At 40.1% G+C, this 13,575-nt stretch overlaps 1 protein-coding gene across 1 annotated transcript in view; it reads left to right on the top strand.

Moving 5' to 3' along the window:
• TASOR2 (transcription activation suppressor family member 2) overlaps positions 1-13,575 on the top strand; it is a 2,454,942-nt gene that overhangs the window by 94,521 nt on the left and 2,346,846 nt on the right. Inside the window, exons 2-3 of the mRNA XM_044088824.1 lie at positions 9,295-9,443; positions 9,543-9,638. Coding sequence (XP_043944759.1) covers positions 9,295-9,443; positions 9,543-9,638 — 245 coding nt within the window. The remainder of the gene's footprint in view (positions 1-9,294; positions 9,444-9,542; positions 9,639-13,575) is intronic.

Genomic DNA, 13,575 nt, shown 5'->3' with positions numbered 1-13,575 from the left:
CCTGGATCAGGATGTAGGTCACCCTTCTCTTCTCCCTGGTTTATAGAGGTGGACTTTGTTTATAGTTATTCTGTTACTATTATAAGCTGGGCCTAGCTTACAAACGAGATCTGAGGTAACTCACGCCTAGCATTGTGGGATATAAGGGGAGCCTCGAGCCGGTGGAACCAACTCTCGAGCTTTTAGAGTGGCAGTCGGGCCGAGGTCGGCTCCGAACCCATCCAGCAAGAAGAAGGCGAGAAGAAGACAACTAACATGGAACGTTATGGTAAGAACATAACTTCTATTTATCGTGTATCCAGGTACACAGATTATATCAAACTTAATGGTATTTTTATCTTCTTCTGTTTAACCGGCATTTAACTGTTATTAAAAATTTCCCACTAGATCGGAGGCTTTTTTGGTAAGATTTTTCATCACCTATATTAGACCTGTACAACTCCTGTATTTGCTCCTATTGTAAACACAGTCAGTCAATCATTGTTGGAATGGTTCCAAAGAAGTTTATGAAAAGAGTAACTGATTGTAAAGCATTGTCTTACAGTACATGCTTAGAAAAACTCACTCTAATATTCAAAATGTTGTTGCTGGCTATGCAGTAGATTATATTTAGCATAATGCACTTTTGTCAAAAGATTTTGTACTCTTAACATATACTGGAAGAATCACGCAGATAAAAATAAGCAAAAAGGTTTATTTTACATGCATGGAGACATGCTACAAAGTACATGGTATGTCAGCAGTCTAATTTCTGTACACTTCACATGGGTTTTTATACCCTTCTCTGCACGTACACAGTAGCTGGTTACTAGACAAGGAATTTCAATCCAGGCTATAAATTCACATACTGGAGCCTTAGATGATCAGAGGTCAGTCACAAGATAAGCTTGTGCCTGGACCAAGGTAACATCTGTGCATTCCTCTTTGGTCAGCAAATTCTTTACAAGAAAAACAGCTTATTTTAACTTGCTTCTTTGCACACAATGCAATTTCACATTTAACCCTTACTATACATGATACAAAGATGTTGAACACAAAGATTCTTACTACATTTCCCCCCCTTACAACACTTTGTATCATAAGTAATACATTTTATTCATACAGTTTTTCGCATGACTCGTGTTCTGTATATTCAGAATAATAAGCTTTAGTTGCATTGGCAGACAATACACTTGATATTATCATTCGGATGCAAGGAATGCAACAACAACCCAACAGTAGGAATATAATGGCACCAACACATATAGCAATTAAGACATTCATAAGTACTGTTCCCCAATTTCCAAACCAATTTTGGAAAAAGTCAGTTAATAGATTCTGTCCTGGTTTTGTAAGTTCAGAAACTTGTTGTAGGATCTCCAGATGGCTGTTTAATGTCATATTCGTTGTCTGGAATGAACGGACAACACTCGCAAGTACCTCCTTTCGCCGCTAGGGGGAAGTTGAGCGCCATACGATTTTGCAATACTACAGTCCTCATTGCAGTCAACTCATCCGTCACCAATTCTAGCACAGAAAAAGTTGCATTGCTCAGGGTTTTTAACAGTTTTCTGAGCTCCCAAATGGATCTCACTGTCCCATACGCTGGAAGAATACCAGCCCAGGAAATAACATCATCGCCCAAGTCCATGTGTGATAGCCCCTTGCTGCTACTATGGGCCAAATCGTGTTGATAGATCCAGGATGCATCAACGTTACCTACGGGATTAACAGGTTTATTAACAGCACGTACATTTCGTATTTTACCTTGGGGAAGAGAAAATGTATGTCTTATAGCTGGTGCTAAATAACCCAGAAAGCAACTGCCTGACCAATTTCTCGATAACCATTTGTATGCTTTTCTACCACAGATAAAATAACAATTATTTACTTTAAGTGTAATATTGACTGGAACAGAGTGATTTCCTTTGTCTTACAGCCCTTTAAACAAAAGATCATACACAGATAACATTTTTTCAAAGAAACTTGTGCCATTAATAAGCCCTGTACTATTAACAAGCACTCTTATAGGCTTGAAACTCGTTGCACAGTGCCCATCTATTGTACAGTTATGAATTATTGTTACATTGCACTGACTCCATCCAACCTTAATCTTGCCAAATCTTTGAAAACATACAGTTCCATTCTGGCGACCCATGAGGGGTAATGCTATTTTGTCCTTTAAGGCTACGTTTGAAGTTTCAAATAGTAAATTAGTCTATGTATCATTTGCCCCCAAAGGGACTGTACCTAACATTAGACCACCATGTACAGTAGGGATAGCCGTGCATATCCAACAATTTGAAACATTAAAAGATAGAGCATATGCATCATCTCTCTTTACTTGGCTAGTCTTGTTTGAAAATAAAAACGACCAAAACAGAAAAGTAACCATCACACTTATTAACAACAAAATTATTTTGGAATGCTTTTGTGGGAAGGGCTGCTCCCTTCCAGTATTTCTCTGCATTGCTACGATAGTCAGATATTCATACAAAACAAAACTACTACCAGTCAGTGTTCCTCAGGGGAACTCAAGTTTTGTCCAGTTCAAACTATTTTACCAGTTTACAATGTGTTAAATGGATCCACGATGTTCGTTCTTTTATTCGGACTGCTGTGGGTGTGTACCTGGTATGGACCTTCCCACTTGGGGGAGACCCACGTCTTCCTCTTGACAATTTTAACCCAAACCCAGTTCCCGGGTTTCACTTCCAGGATCCTGTTGTTCTTCTAATCTGAAAAGCAATCATTCGTTAAAGAAGTGTTAGTTCTGGTCAGCAATTTCCTCATGTAATCTGCTATTTCTTCACCCCCCTCACGTTCCGCAGGCAAAAGATTTTGCCACTGCAGGACGTAGTAAGGTCTCCCGTATAATAGTTCAAATGGTGTGACCCCTTTTGAGATGGGAGCGGTACGCATGGACAGGAGTGCCAGAGGTAAGCAGTTTATCCAAGACTGATGTGTCTCGGCCATGAGTTTACGTAACTTGCCTTTGAGAATGCCATTATGGCGTTCAACCAACCCTGCTGACTGTGGGTGGTAGGCGCAATGATGTTTTAACTCTATCTGAAAAACGGCGGCCAGCTTTTGAATAACTTGGTTTACGAAATGTGTGCCATTATAAGAATAGATGTGTGTGGGTAGCCCAAAATGAGGGATAATATTATTTGTAAGGGCCTTGGCTACCGACAGTGCATCTGGGTGTGATACCGGAAACGCTTCAACCCATTTTGTAAAAGCGTCAATAATGACTAACACAAATCGCTTCTGTTGAACAGGAGTTAGTTCAATAAAATTCATGCAGATTGTGTGAAATGGATACGGAGGCAGTGGAAAAGCTGCTGGGGTGATCCGCACCCCACCACCATGGTATCGTGCACAAAGCAGGCACGATAAACAAAATCGTTTAGCGTATGCTATAAAGCCCTTGGTCCAGAAAATTTGCTGGATCATTTGAACCATAGCAGCAGGGCCCAGATGAGATGGGTCATGCGTCACTAATGAGGTATACCTAAAAAGGTTTGTTGGCAAGACATACTTATCATTTGGACCTACAAAAACTCCCTGCTTTTGAATAGCCCCATATTTAACCCATCGCTGTTTTTCCCGAACTGTACTAAGTTCCTGCATTACCTGTAAAGTTTATAGATCAAATTTATCTGTAGGGTGAAGTTCCTTCTGTGTGGTCTCGAGTGCAAAAGTAGAGGTTAAGGCTACACTTTTTGCAGCTTTGTTAGTCAGTGCATTTCCAAGTAGTACTGGATCCTTGGTATTCGTGTGCGCTGCGCACTTGCAGATGGCCAGTCCCTGTGGCAGTTGGACAGCTTGTAAGAGGCTAAGGATTAAATCCTTGTGGGTTATTTCCTATCCTGAGGCCGTAACCATTCCCCTATTTTTCCATTGCTGTGCAAAGACATGGACCGTGGAAAAAGCATACTGACTATCTGTGTAGATAGTAACTGCCTTATCCTTGGAAATGGTGCATGCTCTGGACAAAGCAATCAATTTGGCGCCAGCGGACAGGTTCCTGGGGAGGGGTCTTGCCTCCAGTACCTTAGTCTCAGTTGTGACTGCATACCCCACTTGTGTGATACCTGCCTCATTGTTACGTGCTGACCCATCTACAAACAGGGTCCAATCTGAATTTGCCAAAGGTTGGTCCTTAAGGTCTGGTCTTGATAAGACATTAGAGTGTATCAAATCTAAACACACGTGAGGGGCACCATCGTCAGCTGTAGGTAACAGCGTGGCTGGATTAAGAGTGGTGCATCGCTCAATGGTCATGTGTGGTTGTGATAGTAACGTTGTCATGCAGGATAAGTGTCTGCTAGGAGAGAGAAAGGTGACTTTATCCTGTAGTAGTATTACCACGATGGAGTGCGGTACTCATAAGGTAAGGTCATGAAACAAAACTAGGGTCGCAGACGCTTGCACAGCCTGTGCGGCTGCGACTACTGCTTGTACACAGTGTGGCAAAGATCATGCCACTGTGTCTAATTTACTGGAATAAAAGGCTAATGGTCTCAACTTATCCCCATAGGTTTGCAACAGAACCGATGTCATAAAGCCCTGCTTACAATCTACTGTCTGAACAAAGGGTTTTGTATAGTCAAGGAAGCTAAGTGTTGCAGATCCTGCTATCAATTGCTTTACCCTAGTAAATGCCTGTATTGCCTTATCCGTCTATTGCAGCGCGTCATGTGCTGCCATGGGAAGTGCGAAAATAAGTTTCGAAAGTGGACTTACTTCCTCTGCATAGTTGGAAATCCAACTAGGACAAAATTTTGTTATTCCTAAAAATGACATCATTTCTTTTTTTTTTTTTTTTCTTGTGCTGGGCATTGGTGCCTGTAAAATGGCTTCTTTTCTACAGTTATCTAGTTGTCTACCAGCAATTGAAATGGTATAGCATAGATACCGTACTTTAGTTTTACAAAATTGTAATTTAGATTTATTTACCTTATGTCCCTCTTTCGCCAAAAAATGCAATAACCGAATAGTTTCGGACTCACAGACAGCCTCCGTGGGTGCAGCCAGTAAGATGTCGTCCACGTACAATAGTAGATGACAGCCATGCTCTGGTTGAAACTGTGCCAGGTTTGTCGACATTTCTTGCGAAAAGATTGTAGGGCTTTCACAATATCCCTGCGGCAGTCGTGTGTATGTGTACCGCTTGCTCATAAACGTAAAGGCGAATCAAAACCTACTATCTTCCTGTAGGGGAATAGAAAAGAATGCATTACTAATGTCAATAACAGAAAAATACTTATCCGTGGGAAGGATATCATTTAACAAAACAGATGGATCTGAGACCACAGGAGCCCTTGGCACTACAGCAGCATTTACAGCCTGCAGATCCTGTACCATTCTCCATGTCCCGTCTGGTTTCCTTACTGGGAACAAGGGTGTGTTACACGGTGAATCTGTACATGGAATTAAAACCCCAGCTCTCAGTAGAGCCGTGATCACTGGAAAAATGCCTTCTTCTGCCTTTTTACTTAATGGATACTGCCGCTTGTGAGGTCTAAAATCAGATTTTGGAGTTATTTTAACCTGTCCTGCTGTTTTTATTAGCCCAATGCCGTGCTGTCCTAGGGACCATAAGGATTTTGGTACTGACTGTAGTTTTAATTCTTCTTGTGGGGTCAGAAAGCATAGTCAGGATGGCATGCCTCCTGTCGGTGTTAACCGATCTTCTCGAAGATGTACCGTTGGTCTGACCTGGGTCACCCAATTTAACTTCTGTACCTGAACCCCCTTACCTGCCAGCTGTTCCGGTGTCATCTTTGACCAATCAGTAACCTTTTTCCCAACTATATACCATGCCGTTTGTTTTTCCCTAGTCACAGATACATGTGTGATTGAGGCATTTTGAAAGAGCTGTTGCATGTCTCTTGTGAGACTACAAGTAACTGCAGAGTTCCCTGCCCTGTCCCAATAAAGATTTTATAATAGGATCCTGGTCACCTTGTGTTTAAAAAATTGTTCCTCATACTTGGGATCAGGTCCCACATTTTTTCTGTAATACATTGTACAGTGTAGTTGTTTGGCAGCCTCTGGTAACTGAATAGCCGTACTATATTTGCTCAAAGCTAGGTTAGTTAATTCATTGGCCATGCTTTGTGGTCCTGTTTCAATAAGATCATTACTATACCAGTAATGTAAATCCCCTTGCCCTACCTGCAACATTTCATCCTGGATTTTCATACGCTTAGCCAAGATTCCTGATGCAGTTGGTACTGCTGCTATTCTAAAAACATGCATCAAATCCCTTCCTAATAAGTTAACAGGGCAAATCCGAGAGACAATCACCCGAAGTCTGATAGTTTGATTAGTTTCAGGGTCCGTAAACCATAAAGGTTTAAACAAAGGTGCCTTATAAATGCAGCCGTCGGCTGCTTTGACTAATACATAGTCATCAGTAGTCACATTGGACGGCACTGCAGTGTGTTTCAAGTAAGGTCCTAGAAACCCCTGAGTCACATAGAAATTCTACGTCCCTCCCTTCAACCTGTAATATGATTACCGGTTGCACTTCTAACTGCATAGTCGTAGCTAGAGCTGTCAGGCTAACAACCTGATATTCACCTTTTTCTGAAAAATAAAGGTTATCTCATGTTCCCATCCTGCACACTCCCTTTTACCTTCTTTATTCACATCCTCAAAATCATCCTCATTTTGTATTACTGACTCTTGCCAGTCGACCTCAGCACCTGGGTCCGGTTCGTCCGTGCTGCCATCATATAGTCATGCTGAACTATGATCTGGAGCAGCAGCGGATTTCCCGGGATTCCGGCAATCTCTTGCGAAATGCCCCTTCTTACTGCATTTAAAACATTTCCCCCTCTTTTGTCTGCCTTCGTAATCTTCAAAATGTCCTACATTCCCTCTCTCTCTGCCTCTAACCCGTCCCCTTCCTCTACCTCTGTTAGACGGAGCTTACATTAACATAAGTGTTTCATCCGCACTCACCGTAAAGGTTTGAGCCTGTTTTCTTTTCTTTTCCTCAAGATATTTTTCTGCATGTAAAGGGATATGAGTCTGTGGACAGGGTATGTACTTTAGCTTCTTTTTGTTTTTACTCTGATTTGTCTATACTACGGTTACGTAGTTCCAGAGTCTCCTCTGCTTGTTTTTGTAAAACTACGGAGGGTATTTTTCCCTGCTTCTCTGCCTCCTGTAAAACTACGGAGGACACCTTTTTTTGATTTTCTGCTTCTTTTTCCTGATACTGGGGTGGACCGACCATTTCTTTAGGGACTTCTGGATACAAGGGTGGGGCTGTCAGTTTACGACAGACAACAGATGTCTCGTCATCTTCTTTATGGACAAAAAATGCACCTTTTTGCACTTGAGCCACCACTTTCCTTAGTCGAAAATTGTTCCCTATGCCTCTTATTAGCTTATTTTAACCATTTCTGTGCTTGAGGGAATCCCACCTTTACTTGATTTTTAACTTTGCCTCCTGCATCCCTACGCAGATCTCTCACCAAATTTTGACATTCTGATCTATTTAAGTTACCACTAAACCCATAATTTGTCTTCCATTTTTTTATGTATTTTAAGTTTTTTGGATGTAGTTTAAACATATATTCCTCATCTTCAGTCGTTTTATTTAAGCAGCCCTTACTAGCACAACAACTGCTTCCTATTCCCATTTTTCTTATTTAAAAGAAAAACTGTTTCCTTTTCCTGAGATCTCTACCGGTCTTTTGTAAAATTTAAACAAAAGAAATTCCTTTATGACTAGTCCCTTAAAAAAAGTACTTTTATAAATGTAAAAGGCTTACCTTACTGCGGATCTTCCGCCCCGTTCGTTACCGTCCCACGGATCGAATCTAAGAGTGACTGGCCTCTACTTACGACTTCTTCGTCGGAGGTCTTTCCCTTTCAAGGGAGCCCGAGATTCGTTCTCCCCTCCTGTACAGGTTTTTCAGTCCCTCTTATGCAATTCGTACCATGGAGAGGTGGCCCCACGTTCTTGGGCGCCAGAAATGTCAAAAGATTTTGTACTTTTAACATATACTGGAAGAATCACGCAGATAAAAATAAGCAAAAAGGTTTATTTTACATGCATGGAGACTTGCTACAAAGTACATGGTATGTCAGCAGTCTAATTTCTGTACACTTCACATGGGTTTTTATACCCTTCTCTGCACGTACACAGTAGCTGGTTACTAGACAAGGAATTTCAGTCAAGGCTATAAATTCACATACTGGAGCCTTAGATGGTCAGAGGTCAGTCACAAGATAAGCTTGTGCCTGGACCAAGGTAACATCTGTGCATTCCTCTTTGGTCAGCAAATTCTTTACAAGAAAAACAGCTTATTTTAACTTGCTTCTTTGCACGCAATGCAATTTCACATTTAACCCTTACTATACATGATACAAAGATGTTGAACACAAAGATTCTTACTACAACTTTCCATGTGAAAGAATACTAGGTGTTAGAAAATGATGGTATGCTGCAGACCAGTAAGTCATCATCTAGAGAATGTAGTTGTACTTCATCATCTAGAGAATGTAGTTGTACTTTCCATGTTCCTAAATGTAATACTGCCTTGAGAACTAAATTTTGTATTCCTAACATTGCTGTGTCATGGAACAGACTGCCTCTTTATGTCAGGCAGAGTAGTTCTTTAATTGTTTTTTTAAGAATAAGTTAAATGCTTGGTTTGAGAGTACAAATTATTTACAGTAGAGAACTGATCTGAGTATATACTTTGAATGTCATAGGAAATGTTGGTAATAGTTTAATTCAGTTTGTCATGAAACACAGTTACTGTAGACAGTGTGTGTACAAATGAAACTGTAAAAATTGCAGCATTGTAACTTGCGGCAGTGAAAAATAACAAGTGCAAGTGTTGAACAGGCAGATTGGTAGAAGAAACTTAAAACTGGCTTGTTGACTAGAGGCAAATTTCCTGAGATGGCTGTAGCTGATACTGTAAAAAGAAATACAAACAGGTAAATTTCACCAGGGAGTGAGAGGCAACTTTGTAGGTAACTGGGTTTGCTGCAGTAATGGGTGCACATTTCTTTGTAACCTTTATCATTTGTTTTGTTTTGCTACTTGCATTGGTTTTGGAGCAGGAGATTTTTCCACGTTATCATGCCAGAATTAGTGTAACTTTAGCACGTACCATAAGACTGTTTTTATCTACTGTTGATTTTATGGCTTAGAGCAGCAGGAGATGTTCAGGTCTGGAGATCGTTTTGTTGTGCTTATACTGTAGGTCTTTAAATGTTTGTTCCTTGGTGCATCTTGTTGTAAATAGCTGATAATTTAAATTTATTTCCATTCTGTTATAGTTTCTTTTCAACAAGTACCTCTGGAGTCAGGTGTGTTTGGTAAAGAGATACTTCCCATACTACAGGGATCTTACCTGGATCCTGCATCTAAGAATTGCTTTCGCTACAGCCAAGCCATTGTGGTAAAAAATGAAGCACTGAAAAACAAGGTGACTTTGAAGCTGAACTAGTTTCATTTCCATAGCTCATATTCTAATGGCTGCCTTTGTATCTGACTACGATCTAACTGCATTCTTTTTTCCCCCCAGTTGAATAGTTACATAGCTGAGAAGAGGAAAGCTGGGTACAATCAAGAGGAACTTGAGGAGTCCTATGGTTTCCTCTTGTATGAAACAGAAAGTGAGGTAATAAGTATTTCAGTTTAGTTCTGTAAAATGTGGTACAAAATAATGTTGCTAAAATGGAACATAACTCACTTGCTCTGTTTTTCTCACTGAAGTATTCATGGATGAACCTTGAGGCAGTGTAAAAAACTTTACCTTTATTTTTTATATATATTTTTTTGGGGGGGGGGGGGGTTGGTTGAATTAACATCAAAAGCTTTCTGTTGATTTGTTTTACATTACCCCTAAGTCTGTCCTTCTGATGAGACATGAAACTGAGGCCCCATCTGCCTGGGTTGGTGTTAGCACATATGGATGTAAAAGATCCCATTACATTTATCAAAAAGAATGGAAGCATTTGCTTTCCCTGATACAATTGTAAGGTTGATTAGAAAAATGTATGAGGCATCGGAGGCATGAATTAAAGTGGGTGGGGTCCTCTCCGATAATTTCTGCTTGAGTAGAGGAACCAGGCAGAGTTGTCCACTTTCCCCTTTGTTGTTTGCATTATATTTAGAACTACTGGCAAAGAAAATAAGGGACTTGGAAATCCAAGGATATAATTGGTGTGGGTAGTCGGGAAAAGCTGGCTCTATTTGCAGATGATATTTTATACACGACAAAACCAGAAATGGACTTTACAGTGTTGTGGAACATTTTAAGACCGTTTCAAATCTTCTCAGGATACAAAATTAATGAAGCTAAAACAGACAATAATGATAAATTATGTACCCACACACAAATTGGTCCAACAATATCCATATTTATGGGGACATAATAAAATGAAGCATTTAGGAGTATGGATTAGAAATGACTGTGGTGGCAGCTAAGGATATGTGAGAATAGACTAAACTGAAGGTCATACAAATTTGAGAAACTGAAAGTTTTGTTATATGGGTATAGATACTAAGATACAAGACGTTAAAATATTTTTAGTCCCTTTAGTGTTATACTCAGGTCAGGCATACTTTTATCAACCGGAGAAGTTGTGGATAACAATTAAAAAAGAGTTGAAAGATTTTATCTGGGAAGGGAAGACAGCAAGGTCAAATGGGATAAGCTGCTCCTACCAATAGAACAAGGAGGACTAGGATTATCTAATTTGAGGAGGTATTTTGGAACAACACAGTTAAGGCTCTTTTATAGATAGCGCAAGCAGAAAACTATAAATCAAAGTGTAAAGGAATGATGCTGACACAGGGAGGACGATCAAGAAGTAAGGAGAGATTGGGATTTTGGATACAAACGCTTGAGAACAACCAAAATCATACTGAGTTTTATATTCATAAAATAGTAGGGAGTATTGTAAGAACCAAACCAGCACGAGAATGGAGAAAAAGATTTTGCTTATTAGGGTTGACTGTGGTCAGGGATACAGGTAATAGGCAAGGGGGGCTGGAATTTAATGGAGAAAACTGGCAAAGGAACCAAGGTATTGGGAGCAAATAACTAGAAAGGGACAGGTAATAGAATGGGAAGAGGCCAAGAATTTACTTGTTCTGCAGGTTAGAGATTGCCTTCCCTGTTAAGGATTGATATCAGAGTATAGGCAAAGAGAAAGAAATAGGGGGCTCCTAAATGAAAGGCTAGCACTGGTAAAGGTTTTAATAGAATGTGGAACAGGAGTTGCCATTAAAAAGGGAATTATTAGTAAAGCATATAAAATATTGCAGGATAATTATAAGAATCAATCAGAGGAGCTTAGAAAGAATTGGGAAGAGAGATTGGATAAGCAGTTCACAAAGAGACGAAGGGGGATGTATGTATATCTCCCAAATATGCAACAAAGTCTAGAAAATTTAGGATGTTTGCCTGGAAATGCTCACACAGGTATTTTTGTACCCCAAGTAGACTCCAAAGAATTTTTTCCTCAGGTGGATAGCAAATGTTGGAGATGACATGGGCAAGAAAGAGGTAGCTGAGAACATTTTTTTGGAAGTGTGATGATTGGGATTTTCTGCTAACTGCTCTGTTGCAGATGCTGGGTGAGCCGATTGGACTGATTAGGGAGATTATTTTTTTGAGTTATGCTATAGAATCGGAATTGCCTAGACATATTAAAGCCTTTCTGAGTCTAATTATGATACCTGCAAAAAGCAATTAATAGAAAATTGAAATCAAGAGTCTAGACCAACTTTACTAGAAGTAGTGAATTTAGTGACAGAGATAAAACAACTGGAATTGGGATCTTTAGAAAAGGGAAGGAGCAAACTACATAGGAAAAATGGGAATTGTGGGAACAATATATACAGAGCAGGAACGAGGTTTAAGAGGCAGGATTTGAATGAGCTATATAATGCTTAACTGACAATGACTGGATGGTTTATAAGTGATTGCATCATGTTTGCAGCTATAGTTGTTTCAGTGGTGCCTATGATGTAAACTTTACAACTAAAGTGATATTTTGTATGTTTTTCATTCATATAAACGTAAGATTGCCTTTGTCATATGTGTAAATTTAATAAAGATGTGTGGGAAAAAAAGCATTTATCAAAAAGAGTAGCGGAAGTGCTGGCCAAATTTCCCCTGTCAATGTGAATACCACCTCAGGACTCCCGTGAAAAGAGGCCATTGGCCTTTTTGGGCTAACCCAGTCAACAAAGTGTAAATGAAAAAAATAGCTGATTTTTATGGTTTGTGTCATCCCCACATATAGTTTCTCTGAAAATAGTGTACTACATAAACAGTTCTGAAAGACTTTAGAACCATCTCACAGTTGCAAGAACTGTAAACACTCCTCTTAACAGTATAACTGCAACAAAGATTAAATATTTAAAAACTCTAGAAAATTCTTTATCCTGTCTCGATGGCATAGATGAATAGACCAAGATGACCTGAGATTGAGTAGCAGGTCAATTGCTGGAAAAGTTAGAGGGGATAGGAGTAAGGGGCTTATGCTCACTCACTCATCCTTGGTGAGATGGTGATTGCAGTCGAGCGATTTCTCCTGTGCAGGTGGAGGGTTGCACTTTGCAATGACTGAAATGCCGGGGACGACGACACATTGGCTTAGCTGTCTCAAGTCAGTGGTGTTAGTTCTCCAAGGTGTGTGTGTGTGTGTGTGTGTGTGTGTGTGTGTGTATTGACAAGAATACCCATGTCGACTCCTAAAGGCAAGGTTAAGGCCTTGCAAGGAAAGGACCTCAGTGGGTGCAAACATAACTGCTTTGCAGTCATGTGTCATCCAAGGGGTAATGGCTGATCTGTAGTGAAGCTTCAGTGTCAACTGGATGAAGAAACTCTAGAATCCTTTGTTTTAAAAAATTGGCCCTTCTGGAGGCAGTGGAAGCCAGGTTGGAAGAGAATGTTGTTGTGGCGTAACAGCCTTTGGAGGCAAGGATGTGTGAAATACCAAAAAAGAAGCACTAGTTTTTCTTAAGGAACATTGCCTGATAACGGTCTTCCAGTGTTATGACAGGAGGAAGCTGCACAGAGTATTTTAATGAATGTTAAAGTGTAACTGAGGACAAGACTAACAAAGTTCCAAACTTTATATACATTGTATATGTGAGCCATCTCAGACACTGAAGAAGGGTTAACAAATAAATAACCTTCAAGCCCAGTGTAAATTTCCTAACCCCATCCACTTGTGTAGCTTGTGCTTAAACTAAGTAATAGATGAACTCTATTTCACATGGATAGGAAGCCTATTCCATAGGAAGGGCAGTCTCTGGGACACACATCTGTCTCTCCAGCATGTTCTGTTTAAGCCGTAGACAAAATTCAAGTCCCTAGACGTTGTATTTCTGGTACTGTTTTACTTACGAATATGTAGGAGATTCATAAGTATGGGTTTGCTGATGCCTTTTAAGCCAGGCATATCTGAATCCTCAGCAATCTGTAGGAAACTGACTAGAGGGAAAGGGCTTTAGGGCACTCTCCATAAGGCAGGTTTGGAGTGCCTTATATTCTTTTTGTAAGAAACCGTTGAGGTCACTATAGATGTTCTTCGTGTTTC

This window comes from Protopterus annectens, chromosome 11.part0 (assembly GCF_019279795.1).
Source record: "Protopterus annectens isolate FY-2018-M chromosome 11.part0, PAN1.0, whole genome shotgun sequence".
NCBI classification, from domain to species: Eukaryota; Metazoa; Chordata; order Ceratodontiformes; family Protopteridae; genus Protopterus; species Protopterus annectens.
This window is presented reverse-complemented; position numbering and strand designations above follow the sequence as displayed.